Below are 18,269 nucleotides of genomic sequence, written 5' to 3'. Positions count from 1 at the left end.
CATTTGTAGGACAAACCCCTTGTTCCCAATCCAGGAAAAAAATCTCTTAGAAAAAGACTTAATGAGAAGAACTTAAATCCTACCCCCGGAAACTGAAGGCTACTTATCTTTCAACAGGATTATCATTGCTTTCATGGAATTGATTTGTTGACTGGTTATTTGCTCCCACAGCAGGGTTTGTTTTCCTCCAGTCATGAGCTACTTACCAGCCTTCTCAGCCAGTAGTCTGGCCATGTTTTTAATTTTACAATTGACTAATTAGCAACCCATGGTTAGAACTTCACTACATGATCAGGCAGGGGAAGTTAGGGCCAAAAGCAGATAAAATATCCACCAGAGCAAGTCTGATAATTTGCTTCCTTTTAGGTTTACACAAAGTAAAGGATTCCTACTAGGAATGACACAATGATGCTTTTCAATAGATATTCTCCAGATTTCATCTGCTCTCCTGTGCAGCAATTGTACTCTTTATTTCAAGGGGAACAGAGGCACAGAAACTTTCCTATATTTTTCAATCAGTGTAGGATGAAATAGCAAGACAGCTTTACTTCTTATCTCTCTCCTAGCCAACAGCTACATTTGCTTCTTGGAGACATGACCAATAAGATTTTGTTTTTTTTTTTTTAACTAGATCTTTACCTTAATTCTTGAGCTAGGGTTCAACATGATGTATTTGATAGAGCCTTGGATGTTCTCAGTCCATGACACCAGCCAGGTCACCTTGTTATCATGCCGGACCTCCTTCCATTTGTGTCCTGGTGGAGGGGGAGGGATCTTGGAATCCCTGCAGAGAGTTACAAAACAGCAAATAAAAACTATTTAAAAAGACTTCCACAGCATTAAAATAGAGAAAGTAATGAATACCATCACACAAAGAAAGCACAGGGAAAGAAACTGAGGCAACAGAACTACGTATTTCCACAAGCAGGAAGTCAAGTGAATCAAAGCGAACAAAGATCAGAAATGTAACTGCTATCAATAGGTATCTGCTGAGGAATTATTCTATAAGTGAGAACACACATTGCTAGGACCAGCTTTGACTTGCGAACACTAGTATAGTGTGGACACTTATCAGAACAAGGCTGAAGAGAAGCCCACCAAACCTTAGCCTTCGACATCAAGGAAGACAAAGTAGGGCAACCTACCTAGAAGAAAATTAATTTCTGGCAATACTAGCAGGAAAGACTGTTTAAGCAGATGTAGGCTGTAGGCATGAGGAAGAAAATATGTTGACAAAGTTCTACATGAAACCTGTGATAGCCTTGTTCAGTCTTTGCTTGTATGACTCAGTTTCTTATCCACGTAAGATAAGCAGCATGCATATTTCTACATGCTTGAATATCAACCTATACAGGATTTTAAAAAAGAAGCTATCCTATCTAGAAAGAAAAGCCAAGATGTGAAGCACCCAGTGCTCACTTGCTGCAGTTAATGATGATGTCTTCTGGCATGATGCGTCTCTTCAGCATGCCCATTTTGGGATGGTTCCCACGACCTCGGAAGAGACCTGGGGGTTCAATCTTAAAGTTGGCAATCCTCTCCTTGTGGTTGTCCATCACGCAGTAACCATATTCCTTCAATAGCCGCTCATTCTCCTCTTTGATTTTCTGGAAGAAGCCAAAAGCAAAGATGATATGGCATACCCAGCACTACACACATCTCTAAATGCCAAGACTTAAAAAAATTTCGATATTTGCACCACACTAATACTGAAGACCCAACTCAAAACCAGCTCCCCGCCATGCCAAGTGCTGTATCAATACACAGAGCAGCAGACTGTCCAGAAAAGCATTCATAAAATGCAAGCAGCACAAACAAACCGGAGAATGGGAATGTGCAAAAACTCTCTTAAAACTTGTATTTGAGGGAAACAGACTAAGGCTGGTGAAGACAGCTACAATAGAGGCATTTTCCACTATCTACATACCACAGCTACAAGGGCAGCCCCAGCACAGTACTACTGCTTTATAGTCTATATTCAGCATTTGACATCCACCAGGCTTTACATCTTGCTGTTTATGTATAAAAACTCAGACTTCTGTGTTTGAACTCAGCATCGGAAAGTAGGCAGAGGAATGTCTCCAGTCTGCCGCATGTCAAGCCTGTGTCAGCAAATGGTCTCATAAGTAGAACACAGTCTCCTAAGTAAAAATGTGCTGAGACTTCACTGCATACTTCCGTGCTTGAGCTCTAATTATATGGAAGGAAAAATAACACTGCAGGCCAAAATAAAATATCTGACCCATAGACAGCACTGGTGCGCCAGCTAAGAAACTAACAGAAAAAGCCACTTCTGCTCCATTGTAATAGCTACCACAGACTGAAACTATGAAGGGCTCACCCACGTTTATCAAATGGAAACAGCAGTAAGACATGGGCTCTCTTTTTTGGTGAGACCCTGTCGTGGTTTAACCTCAGTTGGCAACTAAGCACCACGCAGCCGCTCGCTCCCTCCCCTCCACCCGGTGGGATGGGGGAGAGAATTGGAAGAGCACAAGTGAGAAAAACTTGTGGGTTGAGATAAAAACAGTTTAATAATTGAAATAAAATTATAATAATACTATGATGATGATAATAAAAATAATAATAATAATAATAATACACAAAGCAAGTGATGCACAGTACAACTGCTCACCACCCGCCGACCCGACTGATGCCCAGCCAGTCCCCGAGCAGTGGCCCCCCCGGCCAGCTTCCCCCAGCTTATGTACTGAGCATGACGTCCCATGGTATGGAATGTCCCTTTGGCCAGTTTGGCTGTGCCCCCTCCCAGCTTCTTGTGCACCTCCAGCCTTCTCAGTTGGTAGAGCATGGAAAACTGAAAAGTCCTTGGCTAGTGTAAGCATTACCTAGCAACAACTAAAACATCGGTGTGTTATCACTTTGTTCTCATCCTAAATCCAAAACACAGCACTGTACCAGCTACTAGGAAGGAAATTAACTCTATCCCTGCCGAAAATAGGATAGACCCCTCTGACCCCAAAGGCCATACTTCCAAGCTACCAGGCCCCTCACTCAAAGGACAATTACTGTGGCATTGCAAAAGATCAACTAAGAACTTGGGGCAAGTTTCCAGCTTCCATTGCAGTAAGTCTCAGTCATCTAAAAACTATTTAATTCTCTCCCCACAAGCCACAATAGCCATGCTACTGAAAAATAAAGTTCGTTTTTTATTCAGAAAACTGCATTACCTGATATGTAAGATTTGTTCTCTCATTTTATTCACTAATGCCATTGCTACATCCCTTCCACCATCCCCAATTTTGCCCTCCAAACCCTACGAGCTTCTAAAATGAAAAGCTATCCTTAACTGAGTATCCAACTGCTCATTATCGGCCAGGGACCAAGGCTCCCATGAACTTAGCACCTCCGATTCTCTTTATTTACTTAAGCAGGATCAGGAGCCTTAGTCCTATCAAAATCATTCTAAGTCAGGATGAAGATTCAACAGTAAACACAGTGCTTTGCCCTACCTGAGCTGCACAGTAAAGATTCCTACAGTTAACATGAAAGTAGTAATTTGAAAGCTAGTAAACACTGACTTATAAACAACAAGGCAGGCAGAGGAATGATTACACAAAGATGTTTACAAGCCAGCTAAGAATCAAGAAGTCTCCTAGAATTCCCTCTGGTACCTGTTTCTCCTCCTTGGACATCTGTTTCCTAGCTTCCGTCTGAGCTTTGAAATACTGGCTCATGTGGGTGAAGTCACACTTGCTGAGGTTGGTGATAGTGCTCTTCTCTTCAGGGGTCATTTCCTTGCAGAAAGAAAGTAGCGCCTTAAGTTTTCATACATAGTAAGTTTTCATGCATAGTAGAACTTACCCTACCCCAGGCAGTTTAAACAGGAACAATTGACAGGCTCTCACAACAAACCCCCAAGAACTCCCAAATTCTTGCACATGCTCACTCCAGCTAAGGTCAAAGAGAAAAGGACAAGAAGCAGAGCATATGGGGTGCTGGCCTTCCAGTGGTCTGATCTCTGTGAGTGCTGGCAATGCTGTACCACCTCCCAAAGCGCTCTCACTTTGGAAGAAAAATCCAGTAACCCGTTTAGGAAAACTGCATCAGCTGATCTAAAGGTTTGATCTTATGGCTGATCAGTTGACTGAGGCCAAGTTCTGAGTTTTAGGTCTTTGGAAGGCATTTCCTTGTAATAAAGCTGGCTCTTCAACAAGGCATGTAACAGTCAGATCAGCTATACCCCATCATACTGTAACAGGAAAATTTGGTTGGGAGAAGTCTGACTTTGTTGGTTTAGAAAGGTATTTGTGATAGGGTCCTTCCTGGTGAAACTACAGGATAAACTGGAAACCTCACAGCAACAATCTGAGGCAGCTTTTAGTTGCCTCAGGCTAACTTTCCTGTGCATGGAACAGTAGCCCCTTTTCACTGCCCAGTGCTGAGGAGACACTGGCCATGCCTGCAGTCATTGCAGCCCAGGACTACATGCATACCTTTCTCCAGTCTTTGAAAAAGTTTTTCCTGAAGATCTCCTTTGTAGTGTACTCATGATCAAGCATTTTTGCAAAGAATGTGGCAACTTCTTCTGCTTTGGTGCTCAGCTTCATGACTTTACCTACAAAGAAAGGTTTTCTTTTTAAACAAAATGATAAACAGGAATTGAAGCCAGAAAGAGGCCATAGTAACTACCTTAAAGGACACTATATTTTTACCACACAGAAGTTTTTCTTTAAAATGTTACATAGTACAGCAAATTGGATGGACAAAGGAAACAGAGGAGCACAATTGCTTGACTTTCATCATAAACATTTTGAAAAAAGTTTCCTCTGGAATCTAAACATTAAAAAAAGCAATAGCAATCTGATGAGACAGGTTTGAGAGAGACAGGGCAGGAAGGGGAAAAGGCCTCCTGCAGGAAACCCTATGCTGAGACACCCCAGTGGTGTGTATGCTCCTAGGGAGATACTGCTGTTTGAAGTGAAAGAGGCAAGGGATTTCATATTCCGGCACTCAGACGTATGGGAAATACAGTCTCTGTATTCCTCTTCTACCCACAGAGGGACTCCACTTTGGAACACCCCTTCTAGCCTTTAGCTATTTCTAGCCAGGAAGAGCCCTTCCTACGTATACACCACAAACAGGCTGGAAAGTGATGCCAAATATTTAACTCCCCTCCATTGCAGGGAAACGTGTCAGGATTCTGCTAATCATTCCCTTTGCTGTGGGAACGCATTCCTGTGTCTCCAAATCAGGCTCAAAAGCCAGTAATTTTTAAGAAAGGCTGAGCTTTCAGTGAATGGTGAGGTCACATTTCAGCTTCTCTGCGAGACTGCAGTGCAAAGTGAAATTGCTGCAAGGGAAGACTTTAAAACACAAGGGAAAAGAGGCTGCTGCAACATCGAAGCTGTGGATTCGACATCTAACATTCCTATCGAGCGTCTTTTTGGTCTAGATTGCATTCCTGACAACACGTGAGGTGCCAGTGATCTCTGTGAAGGATTTTGCATGCAGCCCACATCTCCAGCTAGTTGCAAGAGGTATTTAAAGTCCCAATAGGCTGGCAGACAGTCATCACCTGTGGACTTTTTAACGACCACTTTACTGCACAAAAGTCAATACAAGAAACACTATTGTTGATTCTATGCTCTTGGAAAAAAAAATGCCACACTTTTGATTTACTACACGTTTTTAAAAGTTGCATCATCTCCAAAATTAAAGCAGAGAGTCAGCTATAAAGCTTTAAGATCTATAAACCCTCGTAAAACGGGACTTAGCAAAAAGTCCTCCCAATGATCTGAGAATATTCCACAATTAAATTAAACCAACAGTAACTCTGCCAATTTTTAAGCTGCAACCTAAAATACAGCATTTGTTTGCTTGTAACAGGAAATGGGGGAAGGGAGAGACAGCAAGGGAAACGGTTTTTCCAGGCTACAAGTCTAGCTTGAAAGAGGCTATCAAGCTAGTAACATGTTATGGGGCTAAAATGACTGATATTTTTCCCAAATTGCTGAAGGCTCAGTCACCTTTATCTAATCACTTTAGAATATATTTCATTGGACACAATTTCCTCTTTTGGACAAAGGTTTGAAAAGGCTTTCAGTGACAGGGCTGGAAAAGAAAAAAAAAAAGATTTATTCCAGAGCCATGAATATTAGTTACCTGACTTAAAAACTGAAAACCAGAGAGCAACCAGGGGACATAACAAGCAGAAGAGACTGAAACACAACTGCCACCATCTACTCTCCTACCTTGCCCCATCTACAGAAAAACACGCAAGTTCAAGCCACCTCTAGGGTACAAGCAGTAGCTTGTTAACCCACAGTCACTCAAACATATAGTCAAGCTCTAAAAGATGGTTTTGGCATTTCAAGCTCCTTCACCGAGTGTGGTAAGCACTAACAATAGGTCCAGCAGTCATTGCGTTAGACGAAAACAGGCAGTCTCACCGCAATGCAATCACTAGGCAAGGAACAGATTCCTCCAGTGAGAGCCTGCAGCCTGGCAGCTGGCTGGCCAGCCATAGTGTGATTATTGGACTCTACAAATCATCCTAGGATAATCTTGAAATTAGACAATGCCTTGTGAGCACAGACAGCGGCTCTCAGCGGCTGCTGTGTAAATCAGACATCTGATTTTTTGCCTAGTTTCTCAAGGAAGACTTATGTGATTGCTTTATTTGCCAGACCCCCCTGCCCACCCCATAATTGTTGAGCCTATTGATGAATTTCTGCCATGACAGAGGTTACAGAAATCCGTGCACTTCCCAGAGGTTTCGTGAAATAGATGGCTAGACAGAAGAGGAGCTTATTGCTGCCTGCACCAAAGGGATAGCTACAGTGCAATTTGCCTCTCCCCTTCCCTAGACAGCCGGAGAGATATCATACATTCTTCAATAGAGGAAAAAAAATTTCCAACTTTGTATCAAGTTCTTATCAAACCCTAAGAAAGAAGTCTTTAGACATCCCTGATCACTGTGCTACTTGCTTGGAGATAGCCTTTTATAGGATGCAATATGTTTATTTCACTACATTGTTGCTGAAAACAAATGCCACCTATTTCTCAGTATTTAAAAACACTGTGTCATGTCACATGAAAACAGCACGTTGCTCCTGTAAGAGTTTCATGCGCAGATGTCCCCTTCACCAAAAATTACATTTTCATCCATTCAAATGCCTCCCACTTAATTGAATCCTGGGTTAATTTGACCCTTCATTTAACATGATCACAGGACTAAAAAGAAACACACGGGTCATCAAATCTGGTCTCCAGCAGGCATCACATCATATAATCCCTTCCACATGAGCCGCTAACAACCAGTCAGCCCAGCATATTAGAATCCCACATCAATTAGTTCTACCACACACAATGGTTAGTGAGTGGGACTATGACTTATACCACAGGGCAGTGTCCTTGAGGCCAGGGTCATCCCATGCATTCCTACAAGATCCTAATAATCCGTATCAAAATTCAGTTGTCTTTTATTCCACTCATGCCACCAAATGATCATGAATTTCATTGCTGATGATGGAAGTTGCAATTCATAAGGTTAAAAAAAAACCACAGCAAGCCTAAAGGTGACCAGTGATGAAGTAGTTACAATTATGTTCTCTACTGGTTATACACTGCTACTCTCAGGCATAAGACACACTCATACTGTTAAGTAACCCGAGAGATTTACCACCATAACAGAGTAAGAACAAGTTCATCTCCATGTCAGCTCAGTTAGCTGAATTCAGCAGGCTGTTCCTTTACTTCTACAGATCATTTCTTCACTTAGCCGTTGAGGAACTTCTTTTAAGCTAACCACTAAAACAAAACCACCTCTTCATCTCTTCTCTTCAGTCCCCGGAAGAATGCCACAATACCCTGAGAACGTTTATTTCTCTTCCCAGCAAGTGGAAACACAGATTAACTCACCATCATAATAAAACTTGACATTTTCAGGCAGAGGTTCATATGGTGGAGCAAATACAGGACCTTTGTGCTCTAGGAACTTCCATTTAATGCCTTCAGGGTAGCGCTCTTCTTCCCACCTTCAAGAGAGAAATATGAACCAATACAATTTTAAGCTCCTAATCTTCATTTTATTACTAAGTGGGTATAAGAGTATGCTAAAGAAAAATCAGCAAGCAATCATTGCTTTCCCAGGCACAGACCAAGTACAAATATTCAATGCACTGTCACCATTTATTTCCCTTTTTTCTTTTCTTTTTTTTTTTCCTTTTTTTAAAAAAAGCACAGCCATGCCAATGAACAGAACACTTTGGGTCACAGTTATCTGATGACACCATAGTCCTCACCTCCCACTTGCTGCTCTTTCCACAAAATCACACAGCTGAAAAAGCTTAGAACTTAAGAAAATGAAGAATTCAGTCTTGTAAAGCAGCTAGGATCATGCCAAATTAGAGTCAGCTGTGATCTAACATCAGGTCCAGGATGCCTGCTCAGCAAAGCCAAACAATTGTAGTATATTATGCAGCCGCTTTCAGATGTGGACAAGTATGCCATTAAGGGCAGAGATAAAGAAACAGATGTTCATTTATGACCTAAATGAGAATAAACCTGCTTGGACAAGAAAGACTGAAATCTGCTCCGGCATTTTAAATTCTTTTGGTAAGAAAAGCATATTTGAAGAAAAACGGAGTAGCATGGGAAAATTGCAAGCTTGCCTTAAAGCACCTCTATAAAAGTTTTGCAAATGATGCATTAGGTATCACAACACAGCAAGGTAGGCGCCACCAATCCCACGTTCCAACTGAACAAGCTCACAGGGTCAGCAATTCATCTACAGAGAAAAAGGGTCCTGCCAGGCCAGTATCCTCCCCCCAGTTCCCAGTACCCTGTGCCCAAGCCATTGATTCCACACTCCTCCACTCCCCTCTACACTTCTTTCATGATTACCAGAACATTACTGCTACACACTGCTGGCACAGGATTCCCTGCTGAGAAAGGCTATTTTACCTTACTGATTAATCAACTGGAAGACCATTAACCTGTCACAGCACTCAGTCTTTGAATTGCCCAGACAACTTCGCTGAGCAGCCGTGACAATAAAAAAAAAGTTTAAGCTTCCCTCCAGTGTCAGCCCTATGGAGTAGTCCCATTTTGGGTGCAACAGCAGCTGAGAAAAGACGTACATGTACTGCATGCATCTCAGGAATTGTGATGCACAAATACAGATCACTTCATCCCTAATGAGATAACAGGGTCACTGTACAGAAGATAAGCACTGTATAAAGGAAAGAGTTTCTGCTAGAAGACACTCAAAATGCCTCACTGGTGCCTGTACATCAATAATTTAGGAACAACAACAATTGTATGGGGGACAGTGCTTTGCTATAGTTAGAAAGGCACCATCTTTGACCACAGCACTAGTCCTGACTTTTTCTCATGAGAAGCACAGTAACATCTTTAACAGCAAAGTGCGTAATCCCAGCTATCAGCACAAAACCTGTACGTCAGATTTCAGTCCCTGGCTGGGAAGAAGGGTTGAGTAAACTATGTTGATATAAGAAACTAATATTGATATTTGAAGTCTAGATCCCAAATATTTACGTTCCTAATGATTGTTTTTTAAATTAATTAGAAGCTAGAAATCTAAATATTTTGTCAAACATAGGCCTACGTTCTTCTACCCAGAAGCTCCTTCCAGCAAAATAAATCTAAACCATTTGCCTCTCCTCCCAGCCAGAAAAAGGCTATCCTCTCTGACAATGAGTATTTTTATTCCAGTAAGAAAAAATGAGGGGATCATTCACAGTAGCTACTACTTTACAGCATAGGTTTGTCATTCTTGCTTTTCAGCCGTGGCTTTTTAAGATTTATCACTCTGGTATTTACTTGATGAGAAATTCTGTTCCTCTACCCATTCCTGTTCTTTTATAAAGGACGCATACGAAAGGACTACTAGAAAGGTAGCAATTTAAATAGATAGCTGAAGTACATTGTGCCTTTTGGGAGGGCTACAAGGAAACATGGGATCCATGGGGTGGTTTTCAAAGCCCAAAGCTACCAGAAAGTTTGCCACAAAAAGATCACAAACAATTCCAAATCCCACCTACACCTTCCTAAACCTCATACATAAGCGTTAAGACAAAAGGTAAAAGTGAGCCTCCTGAGGTCAGCCAATTTTTCATCCTCATTTGGTTTTAAACAAAAAAAGCACTACAACAACACTGCCCAAGGTAGCTCCTGGTCCTAAAGGAATGTTCTACAAATGATTCTGTGGGAGCAAGGAGAATGCTGCCTATTAGGAAAGCTGCCTTCTGATGTCAGCAGAAATCGCTAATCAGTCATACAGGTTTCTTGATTAAATCCCACATCAAACCCGTCTAAGAATGCCAGGGTGGCTCAGGAAGGTAGAATTAGGGAGGGTTTTTCAAGTGGAATGAATATAGAGAAGATCCTTAGGTAAAAAACAGAATATACCTTGGGGATATGTTATTTCAAGGAAATGAACTTGCCGTAACACAAGGTGGGAGAAGCGCTCATAAGGTATACTTCTGGATTACATATTCTTCACACGCTGACAGGGTGTGAAAATGACCTCCAAAAGAGCTCCACATGGTGATGAATGAGGCCAATGCCTTAGGAATGTCTAGCATCAAGTATTCACATAAGTGAGGATGAAAATGCTCAAGGCAGCAAGCGCTTGAGAAAGCAGCCAGAAAAAGATATCAGACATTCAGAAAATTGACTCAGATGGAACACAAAATGCCCTTAAGAGACACAATTGAAGTGCAGATGAAACCCTGTCCAGCAAAGACACGCTATACAAAGCTGCAGATGGACGACAGGAACATCAGCAGAAGGATGCAGTTACCTACCGCCAAATTTTGCAAAACATGCTTTCAAAGGCAGTTTTCCTCAGCAGTAAGCACAAATCGCAGAGCTTAACACAGCTACCTGGGACTGTGCTGCCAAGGCAGGTGAGGAGAGAACAGTACGGCTTTCCAGTAAAGGTTTGCTGTTGAAGGATACAGACTATAATAAAAGGGAGCTGTGATAACAGAATATTTATTAAGTTAGACAGAACCAGCAAGGGCAGCTGAGACAAAGCCAAAAAAGACAACAGATTGTTAAGGCTTAAAGAGACCTTCTGTAGCTTCCTAGTGCTTCATGCCCCTGTAGTTTGTTAATGTCAGAGCACATTAAAAATAGGGGGGGGGGGGGGGGGGGGGGAAGTCAGGATAGTTTTGGGGAGGGGCCTGAAAAATCAAATTTCTAAGAGAGTATACAAGTATGAAAAAAACATGCAAGTGCTGATGTTCTGAAGAGGCTCTTACAATCAAAGAGAAATATGCAGACTATAAACACTACAGAAGAATTTTTCTTTTTAAAGGTGAATCAGTAAGAGTGACAGTAAAGGGGTAAAAGACTGAAAACCTGAAAGGATTGAAGATTGCAAAGGCATTCCCCAACACTACAGATCTATTAAAAATAGCCAAATGATCTGAGAAAAGAAAACGCTCATGGAACCATCATACCCAAAAGGTCATAAAAATACATTACAGGAGATTACAGGAGTGCAGAACACACACATGCTTTTGAAAACTACATATGCATTAAACTGAGGGAAGTACTAAGGCCCAAACTTCAAAACACACAAGTAATAGCTGCTCAAATCTAGCAATAACAATAGCTTAAATTACTGTGGATAGTTAAAAAAATCCAGCAGGTTTCTCACACAGAGCACTACTGATGCAGCACAGGCCTGTCTTCCAAATGAACCACAAAGTTCAGATTTATTTAAAAAAGGTTCTAAAAAAAATTTAAGAGTGCGCGAAAGCACAACTTCAGTTGCTCAGCAATGTTACTTTAGGATCCTGGGCAAGACAGAAAGCGCTTTCCATTCAAAACTTATTTTCAAAATGCATTTTCCAAACAGCCCAAGCTTAACTGGTCACTTGACCAACTTTCATTTTTATGCCAGAGGCAGGAGCAGTTTTGAGAGGCACACAGTTGACATCCTGCCAGAATAAAAAGGTGGACACCCACTCAGATTGTACCCTCTATATAACACAGATAAGGTCTACTAGAATATTAGTTAATACATCTGCACATATTTATATATTCCTGCCGATAGCCCCAAGCCTACAAGTTTTCATATTGCTCTGAAGAGTGTCAGCAAGAAGCAGGTTCTGGCCACAAGAATACTGGTATCTGATCATTATAGGTAGCCTCTACGTTCTACAGATGGGGGGGAAAAACCCAACCCCACAAAAAACTTAATTCTTGTTTTAGGTATACCAAAAAAGGTATTTCACTTCTACTTCAGAGGATGAACACAGTGAATGAGATATTTATTTAGAGCTTACCAGAAAGTAAGCCAATTATTCAGAACAAATCCTCATGAATCAATGACAGAGAAAGCCAGATGTGCTTACTCAGTCAGGATGGAAGGTAACAGGGAAAGTCCAGGTGCAGAGGGCAGCCTACATCACTGATACATAGTTACCATTTCCATTTTTGCTCCTCTTCTTTTTTCGGCTTCTTTCTCTTGTCTGCTTCAGGGACTTTCTTATCTTTGCTCTTAGCTTTCTTTGCTTTGCTGTCCTGCAAAAGGAGTAAGAATCCGTCACAACAAGCTACTGTATTTCCCCCCTCCCTGAAAAGATGTTTTAAAACTAAAAGACTGTCTCTTGGGGTATCTGAGTTTGACCACAAACAACTGAATTCCTGTAGCCTCTCTACATAAATGCGCTCTTAGATCATCCTATTAAGTCAAAGTCTGCTGATGGTCCCACTTACGTTTTAAGCCAAATTCTTTTACTTTACACTTGGGACATGCTAAGTGCACACACAGTAAGTTATTCTGCCTCACCTGATATGTGGCAAGTCTGGGCCATAGTAACATGATTGCTTAGTTACAGAAACACCCTCCTTGGCCTGCACTGGTGTATCTAGTCTGGCAAATGCTACAGAGCACACTTACCCCACTGTGAGGTGGCTTCTGGGAACGTACTGGTATATGCTCACTGTAGAGACACTTTCATTGAAGGGAAGAATTAACCGTGTTGCCAGGAGGTGCTTGCAAGATGTGCCTCACAAGGGTAGCTTTGCTAGATGTGGAGCGCAGTTTGTCTCAAATTATAGCTAACCTCTCTTCACCAAGTCCCTCTCCAAAGAAATTTCCACCCTAGGCTCCATCTAAAAGCTTTAAACATCTTTCTAGCAGCTAATCTCGGTTTCATCTCCTCTGCTTCTGAACTGTGCTATATCATCTGTGCAATTACCAGATGTTGGTAGTAAGGCTCCTCTACCCTCTGCGAGCTACTTAACAGAAGGACTGTGAATGGCCTGGAACAGGCTGGAAGTTCACATCCTGCAGGCATCTTCTCCATCCATTGTTTTAAGAGTAGGAGAGAAAGTTTTCCTGACTTTTTATACATTATGGCTCAGAGAAGTTAACCTGCACCATAGCTGGGGATCTACCGCATGCAGCTTTGTCCCAGACTGGCCCCTGCCTCCTTACCCCTGAATCAGATTCCCCCTGCTCTACATAACTCAACACCAAGTTGTCAGCCTTGCTTTTCTTGATCATAGAAATACTCATCTTTCACATTACCTCTTCTTCCTCTTGTTTCCTTTTCTTTGCTTTCTTGATGTCTTCTGTTTTGATTTTCTTGGGTTTGTACTCAGCACTGTGAGAACGAAAAGAATAGCTGATGAAAATAATCAATTTTCCGGTACAAAAAATAAAAAGAAGTCATACATATACACAGTTCGTGCACACAAGTTCACAATATTTCTGGCATGTTTAATTTCTAAAGAATATAATTTTATGTCCCACTCTCTCAGAAGACTGAATAATCCCTATCCAGCAAAACAGCTACAAAACCCTAAAACCCATAAGCTGTTACTGTGAATACCTCTCCACAAGTTTCAAACTGCGGAAGCAAAAGCTTTCCTTGATGAAGAATCGATTCAAAAGCATTAGTAGCCACCCAGTGATTACATGGGATGGGATAAATGGGCAAAAGCTTAGCGGCATGTTCCAGTCCTAAGTCCTTTTCCAGTCATCAGTCTGGGATATGCCCACAAGGCTCATTCTTGCATCCCCCACTAGTTCAAACAATAACAAAATTGACTACTGGCAAATTCTTAATCTTTCCATTGCAGACATGAGATGGGAGGTCACAAAAACTTAACAGAAGGCTGCAAATGATTACACAAAAGAGAAGATGTCACACCCATCTCTCTTGGAAACTGAGAAATACCACATAGAGACAGAATGCCACTATGGTTAAACCCTTCCAACCCTTTAACTCCAGACTGCTAATAAGGTCACACCATCTAAAGAGCTGGATACACATAGATGGTGACAGATCACAGTGTGATGTAACTGGGCTTTTATTTTACTGGGTAGGCTACTATATCGGGCAAACATCATGTGTATTTTTCTTTTGATTTAAAGACAAAAATCCTCAGCATAACCCATGACATATTTAGACTCTAGGCGAATCACGCCAAGCAGCACAGGCGAACTTCCACACACCACACCACACACACCCCCCAGGCTGATAATGCATTTTCTTCCTCCTGTGCAGTCATTTCCTCACCCAACAGAAACCGCTGCAGCCACTTAGCTAGCATTAACACCTCACTTGCTCAGATTTATGTTTTACAATCTTCATCAGTGTCTTTACCTACCTTCCAGTTTTTTTCTTTTTTATTTACTAGCACTGCAACATTTCACAGCAGCAGGTAATGGTATCTTGCCTTGGACACCACAAATACTATCCCTGCCCTGCTCACAGAACTTGTAACAGCATGAGGAGTCTAGTCTCAGACATCCAGTCACCCAGCTGAACAAGTTTGTGCTGACGACCTGAAATCCCACCTGCTCCCTCAATATTATCTTTTTTAAACTAACAGCAAACATCAAAGTCACTAGCACCCACGCCACTTACTCATCATCTTCTCGAGGTCTCTTCAGGGGTTTAGAGTCCTCTTTAGGAGATGCATAAAACCCGTCATCATCTGGTTCATCTTTAATACGTGGTGGACTACAAAAAGCAGCAAAGAAAGGTGGTTCTAACTTCAAAGAGGAAGTTTCTTGGAAACGAGCAACAATTCAGTTTTAAGAAATGATCATCTGCAAAATGGGCACGTCTTCCAGTCCTGGAACATGTTGTTGTCTTAAAACCCCAAAGACCCGAGGTGTGTCATTTTCTGAACATCCACAGACAGCGTAAGGAGAGAGTCTTTCAGCATCTACATATTTGCCATTTCGCAAGCAACATCAAGATCAATTTCAACTGCTTAGATTTCACTGTGTTTCTTTGAGGTTTTGAATAACAACAACTGTAGCTTCCAGCACTTTCAAATACACTTAAAACTGAAACACATGCATGTGTGCAGTCAAATAGCAGACGTTATTTAGTTTCAGCTCAATATGCTTATTGAGCCTGATAAGAAACAATAAAATTATCAACTAAACAAAGATTTGAAAGCTATTCCCCTGAATCTTTCGCCAACTAAATATTGAGGCATGTGAAAACCAGAAAAGGAAACAAAGATTTGGCAAAGTTAAACCGATCAGTCTCTTTTCACTGTCCAAACTGTGGGAAGCAAACAATCCTGTCCCTTTCAACAGACCGCAAATATTAAATTAGGCTTAATGTTTTCAGCCATAATGTCCCAAGACACCAGTAATAAGAGGGGAAAAAAATAAAAGAATAAAAGAGTACGAGTGCGAGACTATCCCTTTAAACAAACTCATTATTTCTAGATTTCACAGAAGCATTTCACTTATCTTCATAAAGAAAAAGATGTCTCAAAGACTCCAAAATTACATTTTGAAGCACTTAGTGCTGCTCCACTCAGGTAGAAAAAAGTAACAGTGCCATCTTGGGCTTTCCTATTCATATTCAATCAGCAATTTCTATATCAAATTGACTCAGTTTCCAAGTCAACACGTGGATTTTGCAACTGGAGGGAGTGGGAGAAAAAAGCAGCACTCTGCTTTGTAGATCACAGTCGGCAAGAGACATTCTGGAGTCTTATTTTAGCTAGTAAGCTGTCCATGAAGCAGAACAAGGTAGCTTGCTCTTTCACAGCTGTAAAGCCACTGCAGTGCTGGCAGATGCAACTCAGGGGAAACAGATACGTGCTGCTAGAAAAAGCCACTTCTGTGGCATCGCCTGTGATTAACTAAGACACAAATCTGTAGCACTTAGACAGTTGCAAAACATCTATGGAAAAAGAGGTATTCGTCCTATTTAATTTATTCTTCCTTCTGGGCAGAAATCTAGAACTACTGTTTATTAAGTTGCTACGAACTTTATCTAGTCTGTTTTAACTCTGAGATATTTCGCAACATTTTGTAATAGTGGGAAATAAAGTGCGATTATATTAAAAGAAAGGAGCTGTACGACCAAGCTGAACCTTGACTTGCATTGTTTCCAAGACTGTAACATTGCTCATCCTACCAAGTCTTACGGAAGAAAATCAAAACCATCTGAGTGAGGACATTTTTCTCTGGTGAATTTGTAAAAGAACATTTCAGCACGAAAAAAAGAAAATAGTCACTTTACTCTTAGACAGCTTTTGGCCCTGAAGAAGGCACAATTGTGAAGGCTCCTTCAGGCTTTCTTCAAACACACAAAAAAATGCTCTTGGACCTAAAAAGGACCCAGTTACCTTGATATAAGAACACCCAACGTCCCTGGTGAGATTAGCACATGCATGCAATTCTGCTGAATAGCAGAGGCTACAAAGAGTTATTATTAACTGTCTCCTACACCATGAAACACTTAAATGTCATTGCTTTCTATTTCCAGAGTATCCCCAAAAGGGCCTGGAGAGGGCGCCTCTTCCCTGTGCCAAGCATAACTACTTAGTTTGCATTTTTGAATAGGAGTAAGAAAATGAAACGGATGGAGGAACTCCTATCGAGTGGGCACATTCAAAATACGCAAAGAATAACTAACAGGCACGGACTAGACAGGTGTCTTCTCCCAACCTCTCTGCATCCACAGAACATGGTGAGACTGGAAGGATTTTTTTTTTTTAAAGTGGATTCATAAAACCAGACACGATTGAAAGCTTTTCTTGACTAATGGACATGAACACATGCATCCACCATACCACAGACCTCCAGTAAGTCAGTGGACCAGATTTACCACCTTAAAAATAACCAGTGGCTGGATTTCAACAAGTCACAAGAGATCTTACTCGGTCAACTATTCTATTAAGAAAAAGTACTCTTCTACCAATTGCTCACTTCAGGTTTTTAATAAGACTACTTAGTGATGACTGATACAGCACCTAAGTCCAGGAGGCTCTATTATTAGCAGGAATTGAGTAGAGTAGGACATCTAGGCATTTTCTGAAGGTACTTATGATTTTACACAAGCACCCTCCTTACTCGTCACTCCTCTGCAAAGGCTTTGGGCTGTAGTCAGTTACAGAAGAGACACTCAGAGGCAATCTGGACTGTCACAAGGCCCTGTCTCCAGAAGACTGCCTGCAGGGTTCAAATACCAATTTTACAACAGAGGTTCTTTCAACTCCAGCTACCAATGTTTCCATAGTTCAATCTGTCCTTGGCAGAATTCAACTATTTAATACTTGGACAAACCCAGCATATGTGCAGGGAGATACCAGGTATTCAACAGCTCCCATCTCCAGTTACTAGGCAAGTATATCAGTTACCAGTTCCCGTAATTGAGAAGAATATATCGTCTGAAGGGGTCAAAAGCATTCCAATTTTTTCCCAAGACCAAGTGAGAGGAGTCAAACACTGAGCACCTAAGAGAAGTCAAACTGCTACTTTTTTCAGATCATAGACCTGATTTCTTACCTGGAAAAACCATTTTCCTTTTCCTTCTTTATTTTTATATCACCAGAAGATGATTTCATCTGAAAAACATAAGAAGTAGGAGCTGATTAGCACTGCCCAGAGTACCTTATGTTTTTCCAACATGCAACACAGGCAGGATATTTAACCTGCAGAAGGAACTGAAGGACACTGACTATATCTTCATCCCCTGTAGCCCTTGGTGACCTAGATGACACACCAAAAAGGCAACATTTTCTGCAAGTCTTAATCAATTCAGTATTTTCTGACCCTCCATTTTCTTTAATGGATTGGAGTTAAGTGTATAATTTGTCCTTGCATGGAACGAACGTGATCTAACAGATTTTTCTCCCTTGTCTCTGAATATAAGTTTGGCAAAGTGAAAAGTAACGGGAAAAAATGTGGAGCCAGCAGACACAGCTCCACTGTGGAACTGTTTCCATCCACAATACCTGCAGATAAAGCCCTTACAAGTTCATATCTAGCACTCCACAAACCA

At 41.3% G+C, this 18,269-nt stretch overlaps 1 protein-coding gene across 1 annotated transcript in view; it reads right to left on the bottom strand.

The window, feature by feature from the left end:
• TOP1 (topoisomerase (DNA) I) overlaps positions 1-18,269 on the bottom strand; it is a 66,770-nt gene that overhangs the window by 9,304 nt on the left and 39,197 nt on the right. Inside the window, exons 6-14 of the mRNA XM_009318699.1 lie at positions 17,774-17,832; positions 14,880-14,975; positions 13,535-13,610; positions 12,425-12,522; positions 7,885-8,000; positions 4,458-4,579; positions 3,636-3,758; positions 1,420-1,607; positions 640-784 (exon numbers count right to left, since the gene is read on the bottom strand). Coding sequence (XP_009316974.1) covers positions 640-784; positions 1,420-1,607; positions 3,636-3,758; positions 4,458-4,579; positions 7,885-8,000; positions 12,425-12,522; positions 13,535-13,610; positions 14,880-14,975; positions 17,774-17,832 — 1,023 coding nt within the window. The remainder of the gene's footprint in view (positions 1-639; positions 785-1,419; positions 1,608-3,635; positions 3,759-4,457; positions 4,580-7,884; positions 8,001-12,424; positions 12,523-13,534; positions 13,611-14,879; positions 14,976-17,773; positions 17,833-18,269) is intronic.

This window comes from Pygoscelis adeliae, unplaced genomic scaffold, assembly GCF_000699105.1.
Source record: "Pygoscelis adeliae isolate BGI_AS28 unplaced genomic scaffold, ASM69910v1 Scaffold72, whole genome shotgun sequence".
NCBI lineage: Eukaryota > Metazoa > Chordata > Aves > Sphenisciformes > Spheniscidae > Pygoscelis > Pygoscelis adeliae.
Note: the sequence above shows the minus strand (reverse complement) of the source record. Positions and strands in the feature narration are given on the sequence as shown.